This window comes from Anguilla anguilla, chromosome 10 (assembly GCF_013347855.1).
Source record: "Anguilla anguilla isolate fAngAng1 chromosome 10, fAngAng1.pri, whole genome shotgun sequence".
NCBI lineage: Eukaryota > Metazoa > Chordata > Actinopteri > Anguilliformes > Anguillidae > Anguilla > Anguilla anguilla.
The window spans coordinates 38,612,592-38,636,439 of record NC_049210.1 but is presented as its reverse complement, the minus strand read 5'-3'; the positions used below and the strand labels follow the sequence as shown (position 1 = coordinate 38,636,439).

General features: G+C 43.1%; 1 protein-coding gene across 1 annotated transcript in view; it reads right to left on the bottom strand.

Annotated features, from left to right (window-relative positions):
• arid3c (AT rich interactive domain 3C (BRIGHT-like)) overlaps window positions 1–23,555 on the bottom strand; it is an 85,448-nt gene extending 61,893 nt beyond the window's left edge. Inside the window, exons 1-3 of the mRNA XM_035380096.1 lie at window positions 23,440–23,555; window positions 22,010–22,690; window positions 13,722–13,805 (exon numbers count right to left, since the gene is read on the bottom strand). Coding sequence (XP_035235987.1) covers window positions 13,722–13,805; window positions 22,010–22,690; window positions 23,440–23,478 — 804 coding nt within the window. The 5' untranslated portion in view covers window positions 23,479–23,555. The remainder of the gene's footprint in view (window positions 1–13,721; window positions 13,806–22,009; window positions 22,691–23,439) is intronic.
• Between the last annotated feature and the right edge of the window lie 293 nt (window positions 23,556–23,848).

The window sequence follows — 23,848 nt, the reverse complement described above, 5'->3', positions numbered from 1 at the left end:
ATGTGCAGCCCCATAAATGTCAGGTTTATAATGAAAAAAATGTGCAGGGGATTCTGCTCACTTGGCTCACGTCCCCCCAGAGCTGGAAGACTCTTTTGGGAGCCGGCCCGCGAGATTGTGTGGATGTGAAAAATGATAGCCCTCCCCATCTAAATAATGCACGTCCAGAACTGTGTATCTCGAGACAGGAGACACGCTCCACCGAGCAAACGAGTTGCGCTGCACATAATCATTTATTCTGAACGAGTATAAAGAGGGGGAAACAAAAATAAAAGTTTCGCGCGGTAATACGCTGCGTTTTAAATGGCCCTTTTTGAATGAGGTATATTTGGCTGTATTTGCGAAGGGGAAACCAAAATCAATGTTTTTTTATGTCTATCAACAGCCCTGTGTAATAACAATTGGCTCCTTGTGGGAGGTCTGCTCGGAGAGCCTGCCCACCCCTGGATCTGTTCTCAGTCTGACCAATGTGTCCATCCGAGGCGCCCAGGAATAATGATATTAATGGAAGGCGGAGAAGACAGGAAGTCAATGGCCAGATTTGTTCAATTTAACCTCCCTGACCCTGCGGTTCCTTCAACCCGTCAGCTGAGCCCTCCCTCACACCGAAGAGTGGGAAAGACCGGGAGAGTACGACAGAGAGACAGAGAGAGAGAGAGAGAACGAGGGAGAGAGGGACAGAATGAGACGGGGAGAGAGAGAGAGAGAGAGAGAGAGAGAGAAAATAAGTCATGGAGAGAATGAGAGAGAGAGGGAGGGAGGGAGAGAATGAGAGGAGAGAATGAAAAGAAAGAGGGAGTGAGGGAGAATGATGAGAGAAAGAGAATGAGGGAGAGAGGGAGTGAATGAGTGAGGAAGGGAGAATGAAGGGGGAGAGAGGGGAGATATTAGGAGGAAATGGAGGGAGAGAGAGAGGTCGAGAGGGAGGGAGCAAGAGAGAGAATGAAGGAGAGAGGAAGGGAGCAAGAGATAGAATGAGGGCGAGAGGGTGGGAGAGGGAGAGAATGAGGGAAAGAACGAGGGAGAGAGGAAGGCAGTATTTTCTTCAGTGCCGTCACCGCCGCCAGCGCCACGCTCCGTGCACGGCTCGCCCTCAGCCCAGACGGCGCAGCCCCGCACACGACAGAGCCGCTTCCTCAGGCCTCGGGCCCCACGCGGAGCGGCGGCGGCGGCATCCGAAACCCGACGCTCCCGGGGAACCACCTCCGCGTCACGCGCGCCGCGGCGAGGGGGGGGGGGGGGGAACGAAAACAAGGCACGCTGCCAGGTCTGCGCATTATCAGCTGTGCGCTTGGCACAGGCACAAAGCCGCTCCTACACCTTGCTGTGAGTCACTGGTGTAAATCTCCCTCCGCACTCAGACATCAGCAGCGGATCCACCGAGCGCGAGCCAGCTGGACCCAGGCCAACTAAGCGCTGCCAGATAAGTAAGCGGGCCGCAAGTGAGGGAGAGTGAGAGAGAGGGAGAGTAAGAGAGAGAGAGAATTCTTGGTTGAAGGGTCAAATGCAGTGTTATGTGACGCAGCTGCTGGCTTTGTGATGGAGAGGCGGGTTTGGCGGCTTCCCGGGCTGTGGTCTTTTTTGTTTCTTTGCGCAGGGAAAATGCAGCTGTGGTGCCGCGAGCGCAGAGCACGTCGGACGCAGGCTAAAAGGGCCTGGGCCTGTGCCTGGGCCTAAATAACACACAACCATCCAGGTTGAGTTATAGCCACCGTCCCTGTGACCCGTGATCTCCGGATCTCTGCACGATTACTGAGATATTTCCGCGCCTGGCCGACGCAGGCTCGAAGAAGAAGAGAGGTTCTGAAGACAAGCAGGGGAAATAAAAAAAGATTAACTTTCACTAGCAAGCGCTTGTCGAGTTAACTCCGCGGAACAATTTGCCAGTGTAAACACTGCTCTTGGAAATGCTCCTCCCATGGTCCGAGATCGAATCCCAATCACGCCAGTGCTGACTGTGGCTGGTAGCTGAGCAGAATGAACCGTGATTGGTAGATGCATCGATGTTCGAGAGGTGGTTGCAGTCGGCCAGGAACTGTGTCTCATTGCTCTCTAGTGAACGCCGCAGGTCAACTGGCGTGGATATAGTCTGCTTGCCAAAGCTGCATATAAAATGTCTTCCTCTGACTCGTGTCTGTGTGAGCTTGGCTTATGGGCTGCAGTTTTAAATGCAGCAGCTGGCACCATAAAAGCTTCAGAGGAGAATCTGTGCTCATTCTTGGCCACCATGAAATATGTTTAAGGACTCCCAGTAGAACACACAATAGAGACCATAATATTTCTACCAGTTTGTTCAATGTGTTTTACAGGTTGATTGCAATAACTATGTATACAACTTACAGAGTTGTATACAGAGTTACATCAGCAACACCAATTGAAGAAATGGCAATGGTATTTTTATGCGGTATTCTACAATGACATACATAAATTATTTTTGTATGTCAGAATCAAGAAACCAACCTGAAAATGCTACTCACACATGAATGCTTCACAATACTGTGACTCTCCACATTATGGATTCCTGAGCAGTATTTTGTCATTGCAACTTGACTGGCAAAAAAGCAATTGACGACACGGTATACATGTGCCAGGGCTTCAAGGTTGAACAAGTTAATATAAATCCAAGCCGCCATCTTGAATAGTTAAAAACCAGCCAGGCGCTGCTCCCGGCATGTGCGAGATCTCAGCACGTGGTGCGAGCGGAAGCACGGCATTAAGAGCTGTTAATGTCGGACGTATGACCCGTGCATCTTGGCTTCCCGGTTTGCCATCTGTAAGGAGGGAGAACAGCTGCTTGGCAGGCATTACTGAAGATTAGCCAGCAGCAGGAGCGACGAGCTGATACAGCATTAACGTGTCATCGTTGCTAGGGTGCAAATGGCTCTGAGAATAAAATGTGAGAAGCTGCTAGGGTGGGGGTTCTGCTCATATGGGGTTCCAGCATACTGGACCCGTCCACGATCATGTAATGACTGCGCGGTACCACCAACATCTAATCAGAGAGTAGCATTAAACATTCCCTGGTCAACAGTTTATCCCTGAGTTGAATATCCCAGCTCAAACACAAGCGCAATTGTCAGATCTCTTCTCCCTGGCTCCAAGGCACAGTACTTGTGTACATTTGTGATTGGTGAGGAATAAGCTAAGGGCCAAAGGCTTGTCGACGTGGGGGCCGCGGCAGAGAAAATGGAGTCGCTTTGTGCTCGCAGGCCTGCCGCTCTCCCGGAGGTAGGCCAGAGCAAAGGCAGCTCAAGACATGTGAGGGGCCTCATTACCTTCCCCAGCTGAGCTGGGCTTTGCCGTATCAACAACCCAGCCCTCAGCGAGCACGCCTTTTATGGAGCCTGACAGCCAGGCTCTAAATGGCTACCATTCCCCTGATACCTTTATTTTTATAAGGCGCTGAACAAAGACCATTGTCGCCAGGCCAGCATGCTAGCTCAACAGGACATTAACAGTACCGAGCCAAGACAATATAAATCTCCCTTTATTGGATATGCAAGGAGACGGAGACGGAGAACGACCGACATGTCCCAGAGTAATCTTGCGCTGAACGTTAGGGTCGGATGTTTGAGATTGTTCAACCATTGGTATTTTTTGAAGAAAAAAATGTTTGACTTAGCGTGCTATGTTGGCTCCTTTTAGAGTATACAGGATAGCTTCTCCATTGTTTGCCTTTTGGTGGACGGGCGTGTTTGTGTGTATCAGTTACTGTTTTGCATTTTTAATGCCCACCTGAACAACAGCTCAGGGGGGATTTTTAGATCTTGTCTGTAACTACAGATCAGTTAGAATGAGTCAATCGGGCAATTCAATACTCCGGAAATTCCGAGTCTAACTGGATGTATGCCGTCTGGCTGTTCGTTCTCCCTATTTATACTGATTTTATCCATTTTACTGATGAGCTAAAACTTTTAAGGAAATTAAAATTAATTCTGCGGATTTGAAGCACATTCATCAGTCATCAGTATGCTAATAATAATGCAGCTGTGACTTCTCTAAGAACGCCACGAAAAATAAGTAAATTGAATACACAGAAAATTCCAAAAACAATGGTTCTAACTTCATTTGATAAACCTCATTTGGTGAAACCCCCGCAAATATAGATAGATGGATAGATAGATTAGGCCTCAGTAAGCCAGCAGTATTTCATTCAAGCTCACCAATTAGCAAATACTACCACTTCTTAACAAGGTTACCAGGCATGAGCAGATTTTAATTTTATTACCATAATCAAATTTCTTTTTTTTTTTTTTTCAATGGATAGATGGAAATCAAGTAATAAATCAGGTGACATGTGGCAACGGAGCTAAATGACAGGAAATTTGCACTAGTTAATTCCCTGCTGTTCCGTCTCCTACTCTTTTCAATTGCCAAGATGCAGGAGATGAGCTGATGAATGCTGGTAGGGACATACAGGAAGATTAGGGTTAATGCAGCATAACGTCTTATGACCACACATATCTGACGCTACAGCACTCTTCATACATTCTAAACAAATTCCAAGGACAGGCACGGAGATGTGGCCAAATAATTGGAGGAAGAAGGTCAGCCAGCTAAAGGGGGGGGGGGGTGTGGGGGGGGGGCTCAGTTGGGTTGGTGGGGGGATGAAGGGGTGGAAAGAATGGAGAGAGGGGAGGAAGGGGATGGGCTGTTAAATTTATGACCAAAACTGCCACATCATCAGCGAGCAATGGCATTTCCTGCCTGAACACAGCCAGACAGGTCAAACCACCATTGTGCAAGCAGATGGAAAAGATATCATTGCAAATAATTTCTCCACGCAGCATTTGCCACTGAAACTAGCCGCTGGAACTCTAAAGCTTACGATTGTCATTTGTTAAACTATGTGCTTCAGTGTCCACATCCACACAATGACACTGAATACCTTCCACTGCAGGGTTTAAAAACAAACACTAGGGAATGGCTTTAGGGTTTCCCTCATTGTAATACTGAGCATTATTTCAGCTACTAAAAGGCTTGGACTGTCTCGATTTTTCCCTTTGATTTTTTAATCTGTGTATCACAAAGGTTATAGGGATGTGTTATAAATGCAAGGTGTGTTTTCAATTCAAAAATGTCAATTTCATAAGGCAGAAAATCCATTTTAACATAGTGGATTCAGAACAGGAAAAGCTATATTGATGCACAAAAATATTTCTCTAATCCTACATCATAGCAACAATTTATGCTAATTTAATGAGATTTCTTATAAATATGTACCAGAAAAATACCACTTAACTGACCTTGCATCAAGCCAATGATGATGTTATTTTAAAAAGAATGTACAACAGGATTGCACACACCTAACATCTAGCAGAATTTGTCCAAACAAGTGTTAAAATTGAATATCACAAGTCACATATGACCACATGTTGTTAAACAGTGACCTCACCCAGTATAAAAACACTGTCTACCATCCACAGTAAAGCAATGGAAGAACACATAAATAAATCATCAGGTCCCATCAGCACAATACATCTTTTGCTTGCTTCATTTTTTCAGTTTCATAACAAATGGCAAATTTATGTAATGTTCTGTATTTGCACAGTGTTCTTTATTCAGTTTGTTTTAACTTGCTGATCTATAGCAGACAGTTTGATTACATGTTACAAAACGACCTATGCTAACACAAAAGAGATAGACCTCAGCTATCACATTGAAGTACGGCTTTTGAAATTTAAGGCATATTTATTTGTCATTTAGGCCTGGGCAGTTTACAAAAAGGTAGCATCAGTCCCGGTTTCATAAAAAACGATCAGATTTGAAAAAAATCTAATCTGTCCCGTATATCTACCGAATACACACAGATGTTAAAGATGATTTTAATGATTAACTCCTCTTGGAGGCATGACTTTCTCTATACATGTTGATTTTTTGTACAGAACTGGTCACCCGAGCACCTTTTTCCCATTCTTCCACTGTAGATGCAGAACTTCTGTGTACTTCCCTGAAATCCTAGTCGGAAACATGGAATTTGTTTATAAAATTAGCGTGGAACATGTATACACCTGACCACAGAGAGGGAATCCATGTTTGTACCACGTATTTTGCAGACGTTTTAATGCTTTCAGAACCTCATGTATAAGTCGATGGAATTTGCGAAGAAACTGACTTTGAATCCGAATCCTGTGCTTACTATATATATACAGCAGCAAGCGTTGCCAATTTACATATTCATTCTCAATGAGGGTAAAGGTATATAACAAATAATTCAATATAGCAGATTTTTTAAAGCACCCCTGCAAGATGCATTTTAAAACCTTAAACAATATTCTATATTGAGTAATAGCTGGTTTAATATGTTTTTTTTCCAGCAAAAAAATGTTCAGTACCTTAACAGGATGACGTTAAAACAGCTGGGGCATGGGGATTGGGGGGTAGGGGGGTTGCAGGGTGGTAGGCAGCTGATAAGACTCTATTAGGAATCTTCTTCCTCACTTCACCAATCAGCCCAAATGATAAACTATAAGACTATAGCTCTGAAACACTGTGATAAAACACATCATAGATACACACTTGCATACTGTTAGCTAAGCCACCCTTCAGACTGTGGGACAAAGAGTATCACAGTGTCCACATATGCCACAGTTTCACCATGCTCATGATAAATCCATGCAGTCTATGCATGTATGTAATCATTCAGAATGAATACATAGCATAACGTATTGCACTTTCACCCCTCAATAACGTCATTAAATCATAAACATTTATAAACTGTTCATAGTACACCCATGATGTACGGTACGCATCATTAAAAACAGGCAATGACCAAGCCACAGGATATTACAGATTTCAGCTCACATGGCTGTGCATTAGACACTGTATCTGTCACAAGATAGCAATTCTTTATCAGCTTCAAGCCATCATTTCTCATAAAGCTATTCAACACGTGTACTGATCTGTTCGTTTAGCATCACAGACACATCACGCAGGGTAATGTCTGCACATACATTAATGATATCATCACAGACATGCAGCAGCAACTGCACAGAAAGCTGCAGTTGCTGCACAGAAAGCTGAGAGAACGATGTCGCTACGACAGACAGGGTCGGAAAAGGCTCGGACTGACTTAACTTTTGTAGAGCTGATCCTACTGAAGTCCCAAAGAGTTTGCCAAAGTGTCACTAGACAGGCACTAAAACAGGCACATTTTGTGACAACACAAAACAAATGCTTCAGAGCCTTAAAGAGGCTTGATTTATCTGAATCCAGTGAATAATCGTCTAATTGTACATGGAAGAAATGGCAGGTTAATGGTGGACAGAGTGAGTCGCAAGTGTTAGAATGTATAACATGGCTGGACCATGAAAATCTGCATCCCTTCATGTGCACGCTTCACTGAAATGTATTTTTTTAGAACTATAACCATATGGAAGCAGCAACCACTGTAGCAGTGTGTTTACAATTGAGGTAAATATTTCCATATTTTGAGATCAACCTGATCACTTTCTTAAAATGACCAGGCAGTCTAAATTATTAGATTATGCTGTAGCCTTAAATGTTCTACATTTCCACTTCATTCAGTAGCTTCTGTCACTTCACTTAAATTGGTCATACAGTGTTGCTTACTAAATTTGACTCATTTTTTTACTGGTCAATCTTCTGCAATCTACCATTTTGAACCACACAGAGCCACAGTGTCTACAGCTGAGCGTGACCAGCACAAACACACGTGACAAACACACTATAAGAGAGCAAACGGCCTCTCAGCTCCACAATCCCCTCCAGAGCACTGCTTTTACTTCTCAAAATCAGGGCCTGCCTCTTGTTTTAGTTAGATAGTTTTTTTTTTTTTTTTTGCTGGCTAGAGTAAACCGAGCGCTCTTCATCGCTGATTCACAACCCTCATCTTATTTTCTTTGCAGTTGAGTTATTCCCTCAACTTTCGAGGCCTCTGCCGAGCCACGGAATCATGAATCTACCTTTCTCTTTTTTTTTTTACATTTGCGGATCTCTCTGGTGATCTCTGACCAAGAAAAGAATTCATGAGTCACAGGCGGTATTTTATGGCCGGGCTATAGGTAGGTTAAAGGCCACCAGAGTCAGCTCATGCTAAACAGAAACAAAGCGTCAGCAGGCTCATGCTAGATTTCACAGCAGCGAATACTGATTGAAGAAGATCATGTTACATGGCCCCGCATTCTTAAAGTGACAGTATCATCATTCCAGGTCGATACAGTGCAGGCCCATCCATACATGGCGTTGCGCAAAATATTTTGATCGGGTCAGATCTTTACCATCTATTCTTACGTGCCAGATGTAGTTGCAAAGCTCACTGCATTTATTAACACATAAACATGTAAGTAAGTGATCAAAAAGAAATCTTCATAAGAGTAATACGATAAAAGGCTAATAAGTGACTTTCAGTGGAACAGAACGTTTACTTTCCTCACCATTTGTTGAGACTTGACGTTCAGCTGAAATTTAACGCTGCGTGTCGTGCGTGATATAAAATGAATGAGGACTGCTCTCCTGTAAAACATGCTAAATAGCGTGTCTGATTTGTACTGTAGTGTATAGTGTGGCAGTTGTAAAGTGTTCAGTTTCGACCACTGAACACAGCAACCAGGCTCAGGCAGCTTGGTCGTTTACTCTGTTATCTGTTCTAAATTTTTATTGGTCAAAGATCAGTCCCAGAAGAGGACCGGTTGAAGCACATATACCGTCCTCTCCGGGGGCACACGGTCTCCCTGACACCAAAAACAAGACTGTTTTTTTTTTTTTTTTTTTTTGTGCTGACGTGGTACCGAATTATATGGGCCTCCATTGGCATTTTCCAAAGGGGTCAATATAGATTTTTCATCCCCCTGCCTGAATAACCCCTTCCCAGCAAGTTGCTTGTACGCCGAGACATTCGTCAAGAACACCGATGGCCAAGGAATGAAATCGCTAGGAAAAACAAATCCATTACTTTGTCAAAATTCTATTTAACGCCATTAGGCCCAGATCTGAGGAAAATGGGATAATGCATTCTGCTGGTAGGATTGTCTCCTTTGTAGAGGTGCATTCAATCAAGCTTGTGCACATTTAATTCTGGCTCCTGTCATCTTTGTCTTAGTCTACGAAGACGAAGAATTTTTTTTTTTTTAAATAAATCACACGGCAACACTACTCTGCAGTACACATAGACCTTCTGTTGCATGGCCGTTAAATACAGCTCACTTTCTCGCCGTGAAAGTGTGGAGCTTATTTTTTCTAGAGTTTTATCCTTTTTCAAATCTGGGGGGAACAAAACGTCTTATTAACGGCCCTTCGGAATGTGATTTAAGCCGCCCATAAAACAAATAAAAATAACATTCCCATTATTTCTGCAATTTATTTTTCCTTCCCCTCTCACAAAGAAAAACACGGAGGAGATGTGTAACTGCCTTTCTTGACCACCCAGGGATCTATAGAACACATTAGGAAATTTATCTTGTTTGTATTGATTTCAGCCGGACCTCAGTCTAAATTTACTGATTGCTTCTCTGACCCTGGTTGAGGCAGAAGCAGAAGTCCTGTTTATTACGGTTAACACGAGCGAGGATTTGGGTTAATGGTATTAATCCAATTGTCTCTCTTCTGTCGTTTTTTTTTTTTAACTTTACACTTCCTATAACCTCGCGAAACTGAGGAAGGACTCCAAGCGCGGTCAGTGAACCCCGCTGTCGAAGACAAGCAATTTCCGTTTCTCGATAATCGGCCGGGAGTCCAGAGGCGACTTTCACACAAACAAAAAAAGAAAACATCAGTAAAGTTCAGTCCTCGCAACAATAATGCATTTCATTGCCGACACCAGGATGTCTCTGTCCGAATGCAATGAATAAAGAATAAAGGAAATGGCAACAAAGTTAAATGTGTTTTCCAGTGGATAACTGGATCTGCAGCATTATAGCACAATCTGTATTCCGAAAATCCTCGATGAAGAAGACCCTGAATCTTTCACTGTCTACTTGTGGGTAAATATATATATATAGGTACAGCCCTTTCACAACCAAACAATAAGGCAATATTCGGGAAAATACATTAGTTGCAAGGTATTAATTATATTTTGTTGAAAAAAAAACCATGGTACATGAGCAGTAATGGTTTGACGCATTCATTAATTAGACCGATGCACTTATTTGATAAATAGTATCGTAATAAAAAAATCCAGATGAACTGTATCTCCTTTTCAGACCACTGTATATCGAAGAGCTTTTAGCTGCCGTTGCAAGCCGGAACATATTAACTGTTCAACTGCTTGTTTGCGGAGAGTCAGAGTTCAAATAGTGGAGCTGGAAAATGTAGCAAAGAGGGCCCAAGAGCCCCATGTTCATCATGCCATGGCATATCTTTCGAAAGCCGCAACGTAAGAAAAGTATTTCAGTTCGCTTTGCTTCGTGAAAAAGAAGCAGAACAACTGCGGCTTGATTTGATACCCTCAGATGTCAACATCAACGTGTTCACTGACGAGAACATCAGGGAAGGACATACCAGGATTTACGAGCAAGAATCGATTTAAATCGGAAAATGTACGCATACGAAATTAGCAACTGCCATACAAGAGATGAGAGAGAGACAGAGGAGGTCCTGCTATCCATCTTCAAGTTCCTGTCAACAACAGGACCTACAGTAAACGGCCACTTCCTTCACCAGATGTCAAACGGCTCCCTGGAGCCCTGAAATGACAATACCTTACGCCCTTCACCTACACCCCCACGTTACACGCAACAGAGAACGTGCAGCAGGATATATCTGCGAGTCAGCATGGCGTATGAAAACGTGAGCGCGCTTCTGTGACAGTTATGTTATGTGCTTGCGCGTTCATATATAAACGCACGTGTGACTAGATATGTGAGTGTGTGCATGTTTGTGCGTTTGCCTGTGAGTCCCCATGTGACAGTGTGTTTGTGTACGAGAGTGAATCTGTTAGTGTAAGGAACCGTGCTCATGAGAGTTCCACACTGCGTGATTGTTCTGACACTAAGGTATGTGTATCTGGATCTACAAACTACACACTACTGTTCTATTAATATTATCTTTCCTTTAAAATCACACTTCCATATGCCATACTCCATACCCAATAAACTACAATAAACTCCATACCAAATAATTACCTCTTACAGTATGTAAACCAGAGGCAAAAACAGAGAGAATTAGTTTGATTCATATTTCACCCAACCCACTACAAAACGTACATGCAGTTCAATCTGCGTTCCAATTATGCCATTTTCTATAAACACCATTAGGTCTCATAGACTGGAAACGTTTACAGCCAAGTAGTTCACTTCCTGGGTTTTCTATTTTGTAAATATTTTATGATAAATATACAGGAAATTTTGAAAAATTAATAGAAATAGTGAAAGCAAATTGAATAACACATATCTGGAGCATAAAATTAACACAGTAAACTCTGGGCCTCATAGACAAAGACTATTGCAAACCATCCTTAAAGAATATATGTTTGATGCTCTTTGTGTTCTTCTTGACTTAATTTTGTGGAACACCACCCCCTTCATACATTAGTAGGACTCTCAGGATAATTTTGCAAATAATATTCATGTTGTCTCACTAACACTGGCCGATTTCTGTCAGTCAGCACAGTTACGTGTGCCGTTCGTATCTGAGATTCAGCTAATTGAAACGCGGAAAGGGCAGCGGGATCATTACGAACAAACGGACAAATGCGGATTCATTTGACTGACGTTCCGTCAATGGAAAATGACAATCAATGATATAAACAGAGTTAAAGACGACTGAATCGATCAATGAACTGATTCGAAAAAATCACCGTCCTGCGTGTCTCCACGTACTATTTCGGCCATTTCTTGATTGCTTTGTTTGTGTTTTCAAAGTGTGGTGATAAGGACTCTGAAGTGACAGACACACAAAGTCAGAGGAACCCTTTGTTTTTCCTTGCCGCAAAAACACCAGGGTTGTATAACTTTGCACAATCCCGATTCCTTTTGTTGACAACTCGGGCAACAATGTTTACAATGCAACTACGGCGGCGGCCTTTCTTGCCCAAGGGAAATCAAACCTTCCTGTTACACAGGAACTGTTTTGAAATATTCTTTGAAATAAATCAAACATTTGACAGAGAAAACAATCCTGCGGTATTAGTGGCCGCCGTTTTATAAAGCGCTCTCCCTCTTCCCTTCTCTTTCTCTCGCTCTATCTCTCCATCTATCCTATTACATACCTCAGCTGAGTGCAACAGAGGAAAGGAAACAGGACAAGTTAAAACTGATAACAAAAAAAATCAATAGCGATGCTTACTTTTATACATCTCGCTCTTCTCAGCGCCATCTTTTCCTTTTGAAAATGCACACCCGGTACATTACCGATCGCAGATCACGTGCAGGCATCAAAAAGTAAGGAACCCCAAAGCAAACATGACTCACGTTACGTGTTTTCATTTCAAATAGTTCATATTTCCCATCAGACGTGATAAATCATCCTAACTGCTGTAGGCATAGCAATGGGTCCAGGGGCAGGCCGCAAAGCAAACATTTCCAGGATCTGCTCAGAGAGCCCATTGCACTGTTTTCCCTATTAATTGCTTATGGTTTCCATGGTGTTGCAATAACAGCTAACAGTGAGCTTTTTTTTTTTTTTTTTTAACTGCAGTTGCCGGCTACCAAATTTTTTAACACAGGGGTGTTGATTTATTCCTGCCCCAACCTCAACCGCAGCCAATTAAGTCTACGGTATGAAAATGAGTATTTCCCCATTCCCCGGCAAACATGCGAGGCTGAGTCGCTGGCCATTGGTCACAATCAGAGGGGTGTCTTCCCGCCTGGTGTGGTTTCTGTTGTGGAGGTGGCAAATTCTCTTTCACGTGGCCCAGGAATTCTGGGTCTGATTAGCCCTGGGATTCATTGCTGCCTATTAAAAGCCACAGCTGTTCATTTTAACTCCGCTTCAGAGGAGAAACGCACAGCTAAAGGAACGATCTCCGGCCTTTTCCAGCTGCAATCTCTATTTAGAGGGTTTGCTTCACATAAAAAAGGAAAACAAAATCAAGGGTCTCAATAATACATAAGGAACTAACACTACATGTTAAATATTTCTAATAAATTTGCTCATCTCTATGATTTCACATGACTGTTCAGATCTTCTGGTACAACATACAAAGAATACCTTAAACACACATTACGGGGAAAAAAAAGGTTCCATTAATGAGACAAGCTGAAAATAGTACTGTAAACAGTTATTTTAACCTTGCACAGTTGCCACAAAGAAACCCCACAATCCTTTCAGGAAAACAAAAAAGGTTTTACCATTGTGATAAAAGTGGAATCTTTAGACCAGACTTTATTCAATCACATGAAATCCTGCTTTGCAATTTGCTCCTAGCTTTGACGAAGAAATTTAAGTGTTGCTTGTGTTGTTCAATTACTTAAACAACATTATGAGTTGAGTGGTCGCAGTGATAAATGTAAAAAAAAAAAAACATGTTTTCACTGAAATACGTTGAAGTCAAAGTTGACCACAAAAAGGAAAGACAGGAAGGAGGCCTGTGATGCTGTTTCAGATCTGTCCGTTACACAATGATAATTTTATCCATCGAAATGTCATTGTGTTCCACTGGCCTTCCTGATCTGTGTGTTCAGATCGGACAGGCGGCCAGGTAACAGTTAGTGGTGTTCCCCTTGCCGCTTCCGCGGGGGGGGGGGGGGGGGTTAAAAGGGCGGGGGGGGGGGGGCTGTGTGAGCTCACGGAGGCTCAGAGAGGGGGAGAGCGGGTTTACTGACCTCCTGAATCAGAGACGAGGAGCCACCACCGATACCCAAACTTGAATTTTCCAGCTTCCTCTCTGGCCTGGTGGCTTTGCCTGACTGAACACATTTTAAAGGGCACAGATGACAAACTCTTCAATGACAGTGATCTGGAGGCATTGGCAGCTGCTGGCTTCTTAGAATGAGGCACAATACACTATGTACAGGTGGAGATCGTGACTACATTTCCCAATCACCTGCAGCAATGCCAGGGTCTTTAGGGGTGATGTCATTCAGGTAAAACAAACTGTCACATTTAATCCATTATTTACGAATATCCTCAGATTCATTCATATTAAACAGTTATTAGGCAATTTATCCATTATACTCACTAAAAACAAGTAAAAGACATTCTTCAAAAAGTTAATGAAATTTTTTTTAAATCCTGAAAAAATCTTATAGCCCCTTGATGCAAAATTTGTTTTCCATTTATACATTTACAATTTGGCAAAACATTGTCAACACACTAAAAAGCAATAGCTGCCTTTCTATATTATCATTATTTTTAATTTTAGAGTCTCATTGTCATTCACTATAGCCTGACATTGGAACATGGTTATGTATTTAATTAATTCCTTCCATGTTGGTGTAAATGCTGAAACAACAAGCTAATGGCTAATATATGCTCTTTGTCACTCAAATACCACAACACCAAATGCGAAATTAATTTCTTTCCCAAGTTAGAGTCTTGATGCAAAATGAATGCAAAGAGACGATTTCAGTAATCCGCGCAAATATATTGCAAAGTGACTCAGTTGTTAAATACTTTCAAAACAGACTCTTAAACATTCACATGAGTCACTCCATCTCCCATTAATAGCCTTTCATTTGCATCAAAATGCACCCCCTCTGCCCCCCTCCCCCACCCCCCATCCCTGCTGCTACCCAACAGCTCCTTCTAGACACTAAACTGGAACAGCAGGCTGAACCGTCATTAAAATAAACACCTCAGTCTCCCGGATTAGCCCGACTTAATTTACTTAGTTACTTCTGATCTTTACATTGAGGCGCACTTTGGATCCGTCGCGGAATTAGATGGAGCCCGACAGAGCGAGATTACCCTGAGTCTAACACGTAGGCATTCGTACATAGGAAAATAGCTAGGGTGACCTGAAAAAAAAATAGAATAAAATACAAACACAGTCGCACACAAACCCCTGACACGTGACACCACGGTGAGGAAGTGGGCACTGGACCGATTTTCAGACATTTGACTCCAGAACACATAATAATGTTTACTTTGAACCTTTTGTGGGTGGAATTGTGACCAGTTCCAGAAGCTTTTTCAAATATACATCCACACTCACTATTATAAATAAAAATCTTTCATACATTAAAAAAAATACTTCATTTCTTTGTTGGTGTTGCGGAGAAATACTTAAAGAACCTACTGTAGAATATTTTTTGTGGATGTGTTTTAAGCAAACAGCTGATAACTGATACATATCCCTTAGGAAGATCGCAGATGGGCTGAAGACCATACGAATCGGGGGAGGAGGGCGGGCTATTCCTGGCAGAAAGAATATCTAATGCTGACCAGAGGTCTAAGACACTTGCTGCTTGATACCAGTGTATGTTACTTCACCGCTCCTGACTTTAATGAACGCTGACATGCAGGGTCATATGAAATAGGTCCTGTGACATGTGACTCCCGCTCCACAACCCGAACACCGAATATTCTAGGGACTGCACCCACCCTAACAACCTGAAGAATCAAACGTGAAATTTTATCTGTGCATTTTCACACTGCATTATTTAACCTGAAACAAGCTTCCATCTTTAGAAGTGTTCTGAACTCGGACAGTGCAGCACTGAAGCCACATTATAAATGAGATTATTGTATTAGACATGAACTCCCACCCAATGTAGCTAAGCATAAGGCCATGGAATAGGGCTAAAGTGATGCTATACAGCGATGGTAAGAAGACATCTGACCCCTGACCTGTGGATCATGAGTTCATATGATCTCTGGCTTTGGCCCCCCTCCCCAAAGGTGACACCAAGCCCCACCCCAGGCTTAATTTCCGCCCAATCGTGAGCGTGCAGCAGGACAGTGAATGGGGGGTAACGGCCAATGAATGCTGCCTGGGGCCCACCGCACTTGGCCTTTTCAGCTCGTTTCTAAACCAATGGACTGTGCGATGCGCTCGCGCAGCACCGGGCCCAGTGCCCTGTCTGGAGAGAGCTCACGCCAGCCCTTTATCCGTGACCCCGCCCCACAACCCCTGCAGCCCCGCCCCTCTGGAACACGGGGCAGAGCTGGGAAGGGCCTGCCATGTCCTATAATCTGCACAGGTGAATGTGATGAGGAGGGAACTCCAATTAGCAGCTGTTAAATCAGGTTAATCCCATCATGTACTCTGTGAGCCGTGCCTCCTCCTCCTCCTCCTCCTCCCTCTTCCTGAGAGAGTGAAGGGCCAGGGAAGATGCCCCTTATGCGGGGCCTCTCAGAAAAGCCATGTGAGTACTAACAGATGCATCATTACAGTAAGCATAGACTCGTCTCCCAAAAAAAAAAACCCGCCCTTGAAAACAGACTGCTGCAATAGCACGCTAAGCTTCAGTGCCACGGAGGCTCCGCCGCCGATTGTTCAATAGTAATGACGACACCGCAAACAGCGATTGGCCTCCTCGGGAAAAAAACGGTGCGCTTCCAAACCTCACCAGATTTTCGCGAAAGCTCCCAGGCCGGCAGACTCCTTGGCGCGCGAGCGACCGAGGGACGTTCTGGGGTCCGTGTAATTAAAGCGCAGCGCCCGCGATCCAGGGGTGGCATTTAAACACATCGGCCTGCCTCCGCTTTAATAAAAAAAAAAAAAAAGGAAAAAAAAAGGAAGCCATTTGCTGAGAAAACATTCACGCTTGAATGGCGCATTGTGTTCCACGCAGCCAGCTTATTAGCGCCCTTTCGCTCGAGTTCTGGAGAAAAGTTCTTTGCATACTTTCCCCCCCGACGCCGCCGCGGTGAAGAATGCATTTGGCAAACATAGCATTAAAATGTAATACCTTGTCAGACCCACCCTAGGCCTCATTCGCCTCTGTCTCATACAGCCAGACCTTCTCAGCCATCTCCGCTAGCTGTCCGCTAGCATAAAAGCAATGCGCTATTAAACATTTCTAATGACAGAGCGGGTTTTAAAGCTCAACTGCAGCTGTCGGGTCGCCTATGCTGGCTAATGCGGCGGGCCCCTGTTGCTGACAGAAAACAAGCTCTTGGCCATATGGGGAATCTGCTTCATGCATATGTTTTAGCTTCGCAGGACTGCATGCTGAGTGGCTTAATGGATCTCCAGCGAAACGTATACCCGAAACTGCGTACTCCGAGAGAGGGGGGTGGGGGTGGGCGACAGTGGAGGGGGGAGGGGAGGGGAGGGGGGGGGGGGGCACAGTAGTAAAGCAAATGAATTCTTGGTGTGAGTGCCACGTCCGTTTTTTCGTGCGAGCATGGCCCCTGGAAGCTCGCACGAGGGCTGGAGCGCGCAGGCGTGTCCGAGCTATGAATCGAGAGGGCGGGAGGTATTTGAGCCCCGTGCGGATAGGTCATTTAAAAATACAGCTTCGGGGTCCGCGCTTCAGACCCCTGCCTGTGTGTCAGCGTGGGGGCCTTGCCGACACGCTCAAAAAAAGGTTACCTACATTAGCCAACCACACACTCCCTCCGAAGAGCTGTGAAGTAAGCTACCTGACAAATATTTCTTTGACCACAATCATGTTTTTTCCGCTCTGAGGGCAAACCCTCTCTTCCTACCTGTTTCTCTGTCTTGCTTTTTCGTAGTCGATTAATTTCCCTCCAGGAGACATTTGCTTAAAGCTCATGATCAAACAAGCCCTCGCATGCTGGCAAGAGGCCAAGATTACCTTTATTTGCCGATTCGCCGATCTCTGTAGCGCAGGCGCGGTCTTTTATCAGAGACGACTTCTCATCTCGTAATTTACGGCGAACCGTCGACAAACATGGATTATTTTACCTGGGAAGGGAGCTAATAATCAGCGCAAAAAAAGGGGGAATTGAATTATTGAGGCTTCTGGAGTGAAACCTTACACCGTGGTAACCGTAGCCCCCCCCCCCCCCCCCTCCACCCCACCCACACCCCCTCCCCTGTCTTCCACTAAAGGGCTTGTTTATGGGAAAAAGTCATTTGGCGCATTTTCGTTGTTTGCTAAACACCAATGCGGGAGGCCTGGGAGCGAGAGGGGGATCAAGCGCAGCCCCCAAAACAAAGATGCGGGAAGGACCAGCGGCAACAGACAGCGGGGGCGGGGCTACGTGGACGTGGCTTCATTGGCAGGGTTGATATGCTATCCAACAAAGTGATTAAAATGGGATTTACCTCAGGCCACATCAGGGGCTGTCACCGTTGTTCGGCATTGATCATAAAGACAGGCGCTCCGGAGGTACAAATGAACTGCCCCGCTTCACGCCGCTCGCCGTGATCAATGCTTCAAATAAAGCCTGCTTTTTAACGAACCGTCGTCTTGTTAAAACAATGCCAGGTCGGGCCCCGCTCCTCCGTATTCTTTCCGTTACCGCCATTTTTCACACTGCCCACATCTGGCAACGTGTTTCAGAGAGCGAACGGACGATGACGGTCCACTTTTACCATCATCTCTTGCTGCGAAACGTTGCGTGGTGTGGAAAGCTCAGGCTATGACATTAGCGCAATGGCATTAGCCAAAATGTGTAAATGTGCTCGGGCATGTTTGTGTTTCTGCTGCTGTGTCTGTGCACTTTGTGTGTGTGTGTGTGTGTGTGTGCGTTTAGAATGTGTGTACTGTATCTGTACCTGCATCTGTGTGTGCAAGTAATGCATGTGTGCATTTGTCTACATGTGCATGTTTGTGTGCTTTTCTCTACAGTATGTGTGAGTTTGGGGTGGATACCAGAACTGTATACTGTACGTATTTGTCTACACGTGTATGCATGTGAATTTCTTTGGTGCGTGTGTTTGTATGTGGTTGTGAGCGTGTGCGTTCGTCTGTGTGAGTGTGTGCGCGTGTGTGTGTACATACATAGGTGTATTTGTCAGCACGTGCACGTGTATATTTCCTAGTCTTTGTCTGTGTGTGTGAGAGAGTGTGTGATTTGTTTCTGCTTCGTAACAGTTTGGCTGGCTGCCGACATGCAGTCTGCCAAAAAGGGAGATCCCAGAGTTTGGGCGTGAGCCAGGCTGGAATGCCACCAGGCCCCGGCTTCCTGTGTTTCCTGCACGCTTGCCAACAACCGCACACATCTTCTGCTTTTTTTTTTTTTTACACGCAGTGGGATAGGAAGACAGCATGATGTTGTCTACATATATAAACACGTGTTGGATCACATGCTGCTATTATTAAATGACAAAGTTAAAAAAAAAAAAATTTAAGTGCATATAGTAAACAAAAAAACTTGTTCCAAGATATTTGATATTGTAAAAATACTTTTAGTTTCACATTCATTTCTAATGATTTATAATGTTCTTTTAAGTGTTAAAAAGGCTGTACAGTTGGCCAAAGAAATATTTTATCAGTGGATTTTGTGCTCAATATTTAGGTTAGCCTGACGCTTGAGTATAAATGTTCTCTTCTGATTATTTTCTCCAGGGTATATCAACTGCATTTCACAGACATATTTCAATATGTTATACTTACAAGCAAAAATGTATTTATAAAAATAATATGACTCTTTAGTTAAAAGGAAATCAGTCACTGGTCACAAAAGTTGGATGTTTAAAATAGACTCTCGTTTTTTCATATTGTATATACTTTTTTTAAATGGAGGTTAATAGATTTGTGGATAAAAAATGTAATACATCAACAATGAATCGTGATCATTCATGTGCATTATATGCAGTGTTTGGTGATTGTTTTCCTTGTTAAACCTTGCAAAACAAACAATAAGGATGATAGGTGGAGTTCAGGTTGATTCACAAAAAGATTGCTAATTAATTTAGGAGAATATTTATGGAAAGCTTCCCAAAATCACAATGATATCAATTCAAGGCTTACTGACATTTGTATGCTAAATTTACGATCTTCTTAAAAAGCCACAGATCATTCTTATTTCTAGATTAGTGTTCATTACCTCTGAATTTTTTATTTTTATTTTGCAGCTTTGAACATACTTGACATACTGCCTGCCTACCACATATTCACATCTCTCTATTTTGCCTTTACAGTGAGTCACATATTTTAATAGACTTAAATTATTATAATCACAGTTTAATTCAGAAATACAAACATTTTTTTCAGCTCTCAAAAATTAATTTAACATGAAGTAAAAATGTGATGACCTGTAAATCAATTTGGTTTTAAGAACGATACTTTATTATTATTATTATTATTATTATTATTATTATTATTTAAAAAACTAATTACACAATTTTCCTGTCTACAGAATAAAACTTCAACAATTTATTACATCACAGTTGTAAATTATATCAAAATGTGAATCGAGTAAGGTACCTTTAATAATAAAACGATATTCAAAATAATGTAACAGCAATTTCAGAATGAAAATACATCACTCACCAATAGGAAAACCAATAAAAAGCCAATCATCACAAAGCAGCCCATGCCAGTAAACAATAGTAGTATTCTTTCGCTCAAAGGCTCAAACAATAAGCCCGGAGAGTAGCCCCAGTGAGAACCATCAGGTTTCTGATGTCACAGGGGTTAATCATCTGTTTTATGGCCCCTATCAAGATCTTTTACCCTGATTTGAATTGCATTTCCATGCTTTAAGTTGCATTAATGCATGCACTAATGCAGCCCCTAATGTACATATAACATTTAGGGATGCTCCTGAATACTATATCATAAATAAAGGATGACAAGTGCATCCACACTCACTCAGAAATATAGATCTGCGTTTGCTTGAAAACATGCATCACTCTGTAATGGAACGGTTTAGATCACTATCGGAGATGGACAGGGCAGACGATCAGGAAACCCGCTAAACAAAATAAAGCGATCGAAAAAATCTGAGCACTCGACATCTAAATCAACCTGAAAAACATACAGGCCAATGATCTAAAATGAAAAAAACCCCTTTATATGTATTGGTGCTGGCCTAATATATTACATTACATAATTCCTCTGCTTCTTCCCCTGTTCTTGGCACAGTATTTACAGTAGAGAACACCGCTGACAGGTGTTCCTGGCTAAGTTATTTGCAATAGAGGGGAAACTACTAGTCCTTCAGTCATATAGCCAAACATCTGTAAACACTAAATATTATGCTTCTACACAACAGCATGAGGGGAAAAACGTGTATACCAAAATGAATAACGGTATATACTAATTTAGCTACATACTAATTTAAGTCAGGTTCAGTTTTGATTCTCAATTGACATTCCACATATTAAATGTCTTAATTTAAGCAACACTAAACAAAATGAGAAACAGGTGAAAGGGATACCCCTGCGCATACACCCCTATTAATAAATATAAATCCGGGGTGTCCTATGACAAAACCATACCTTAGGGATCAAGTGTCAAAAGTTATGAGGTCTTTTAATAGCACATATGTATCTATGCACCGCTACCAGAAGGGTATAAAGAAGAAAAAAACGGGTTGAATACCGCGATAGCTCATATGGGAAACAAATGCCAACCGAAGCCAACTGGTTGCCAACATATTTCATGAGGCCATCCTGGAGGGAAACCGCTGTACGTACAGCCTATCCATGGATACCGTTTTAAAAAATGTGCCAGCAAAGGGGGAAGGGGGGGGGGAGGCACGAGGTGTGTGAATTAAATTATTTGCAATTGCCCTATGTCATACGATGCAGCGGCCACACAAAGTCTTCTGCTGTGTAAAAGCTTATTACTATTAACAGGCGTCAGTTAGCAGTAAAGTAAACAAGTGGTTCAGGGAGAATAGATAATGGATGGCTTCGTGTGTAGTAGCCTATAATGTACTCAATGTGCATCTGATCCCTGGCTGCATTTAAATGGAATAGGCTATCTGTGATACATTTGCACAAATAAGCCAGGTCCTAATGAACACACTGTACTTGATCTTGCTTATACACTGAAGCCTATATGAAGCATCATGTATAGCTACATTCAACACTGACTGAAATAGGCGGATTTCATTCGTTTTGCAAAATACATAAATGCGCACATGAATTGGTATGATAAACTTCTATCTGTGGGTTTCACCTGTATGTGTACTTCGGACGTAAATAGAATTACAATAATTGTGCTGCAACTAACTATGTTCACTTGTTCTAGAGTTTGACAGCATAGCTTACGGTGCATGGGAAGTTGCAAAAGGTTAGCCTTACTTGTTTGAACTGTTCCTCGTAAGTCCAGTCGTGGTGCTGTGATTGTCCGTGCGGTGCCACTTCATTCGGGGATTCGGAATGCCTCGGCGCCAGATACGACGGCTGTCCGACCCTGGAGAGCACATGTACGGCATTGCTTTTTGGGGATTGCCCCGCTTCACTATGCAGTGTGTGGCGGGACTGATAGTGAGTCAAGTCTCCCTTCATGTCTTCGTCTACGTCTCCCTCATTTTCCATTTCATCTTCCTCAGGGTCCCGCTCTTCATCGCCCATGCCGCGATCACCCTCTACTTCATCGTCCATATCGGAGTCGTCCACTTCATGTCTTGGTACATCGCGATGGGCAAGTTGGCGATCCACTGAGCTTCCCCCCGAGGACGAATCCGGTACTCCTGCAGCGAAAGCGCCCCTAACCGCTGCCTGGTAGTGACGGAAAGCGATAGCCTGCTGCTGAATCTGGGACTCCACCATGGACCTGAGGTCCTTTTCTTTCTCTGCTTGCCGGAGCTTCTCCTCCAGAGCCAGGCGCGCAGCCTGCTGTCGCTGCAGGTTTTCCATGACCGCCTCCAACTTCATGCCTCCGCTGCCGGACTGATGGGAATGGGAGCCGGAGTAGTGGCTATGGGAGGACGCAGTGGATACTAACTGCGGAAGGGTGCTCGCCGAACAGAAAGCGGCTTGCTGTGCGGGACGAAGAGACCAGGGTCAGATCAAAACAACGGAACGATTCTAAGCAGCTGGTGCCACACAAGTCATATTAAACCTAGCTACTGTGAATGAAATCGAACAAATGCGCTTGGCAAAGCTCTCCCGGTATACTAAGAGAAGGGAAATGTGCTTTTTAGCCCCAACGGCGGAAAGAAACGAATTGACAAGTAGGTTAATACCTTAAATAACATGTGGTAGTTTCTCAACTCATGCAACATGTTGCTATGGGCATCGTCTGTCGTCTTTCGCAAATCAGTGAGATTAAACGTAGGCTATTAAGTAACTAACAAAGCAATTGAGTTCGCATATTTATTGATTGTATTACATTGTTTGCTATGTTTTAAAACAACTTTATACCAGCATGCAACGTTCCATCAGGACAACACCGACAACATTATTTGTTATTAACAAGATATTTCTAAGCATGCAAGGCTTCAATGCATTACACCGTAAAATAAATTCGAAACCAGTGTAAATACACTCAACGTTCCACTATTAGTACAAAAGAAGCAGAAATTTAATAACTTTATTTAAACCATCATATGCTATAATCCATAAACAATATAACACGTCATTATTTTGAGTGTATACACAACAAATAAATAACACTATATTGTTTAGACAGACTATTGCATCCACAAAAAAGTGCCACGCAACTAGTAACTTTTAATGTAATGGAAATCAGTTTTTGTTTAGTAAGAGTAAACGATCTGGAAACTTACCAGGGCAGATTTCGTTGCTATACTGGTGTTATCAACCATGCTTGTCCAGTCAGACGTAATAAAATACCAAATTGTTCAAGATTATTCAAATGTTAGATGTGGGTGTATTCCTGTTTCAACATCGAGATCTGCCTCGCAATTACGAGGATATAATTCGTTTTAAAAATGAGTACAAGATGAGTCTTGAAGCCCGGAGGTTTTGGCAACAAGTGGCAAACGAAGCCAGAATGACCTCTTCAGGCGCGAGATCAGCCCTTCTGCTCCCATTTGCTAACAACACGTCAATAGAGTGATAAATATAGAGGGCAGGGTCTACTGACAACCAAGGAAATACAGTTTAACAACAAGAAAGAGGGAACTGTGATAGCCTGATGCTGAAGCCAAACCAGTCGGAATAATGACAGAGGAG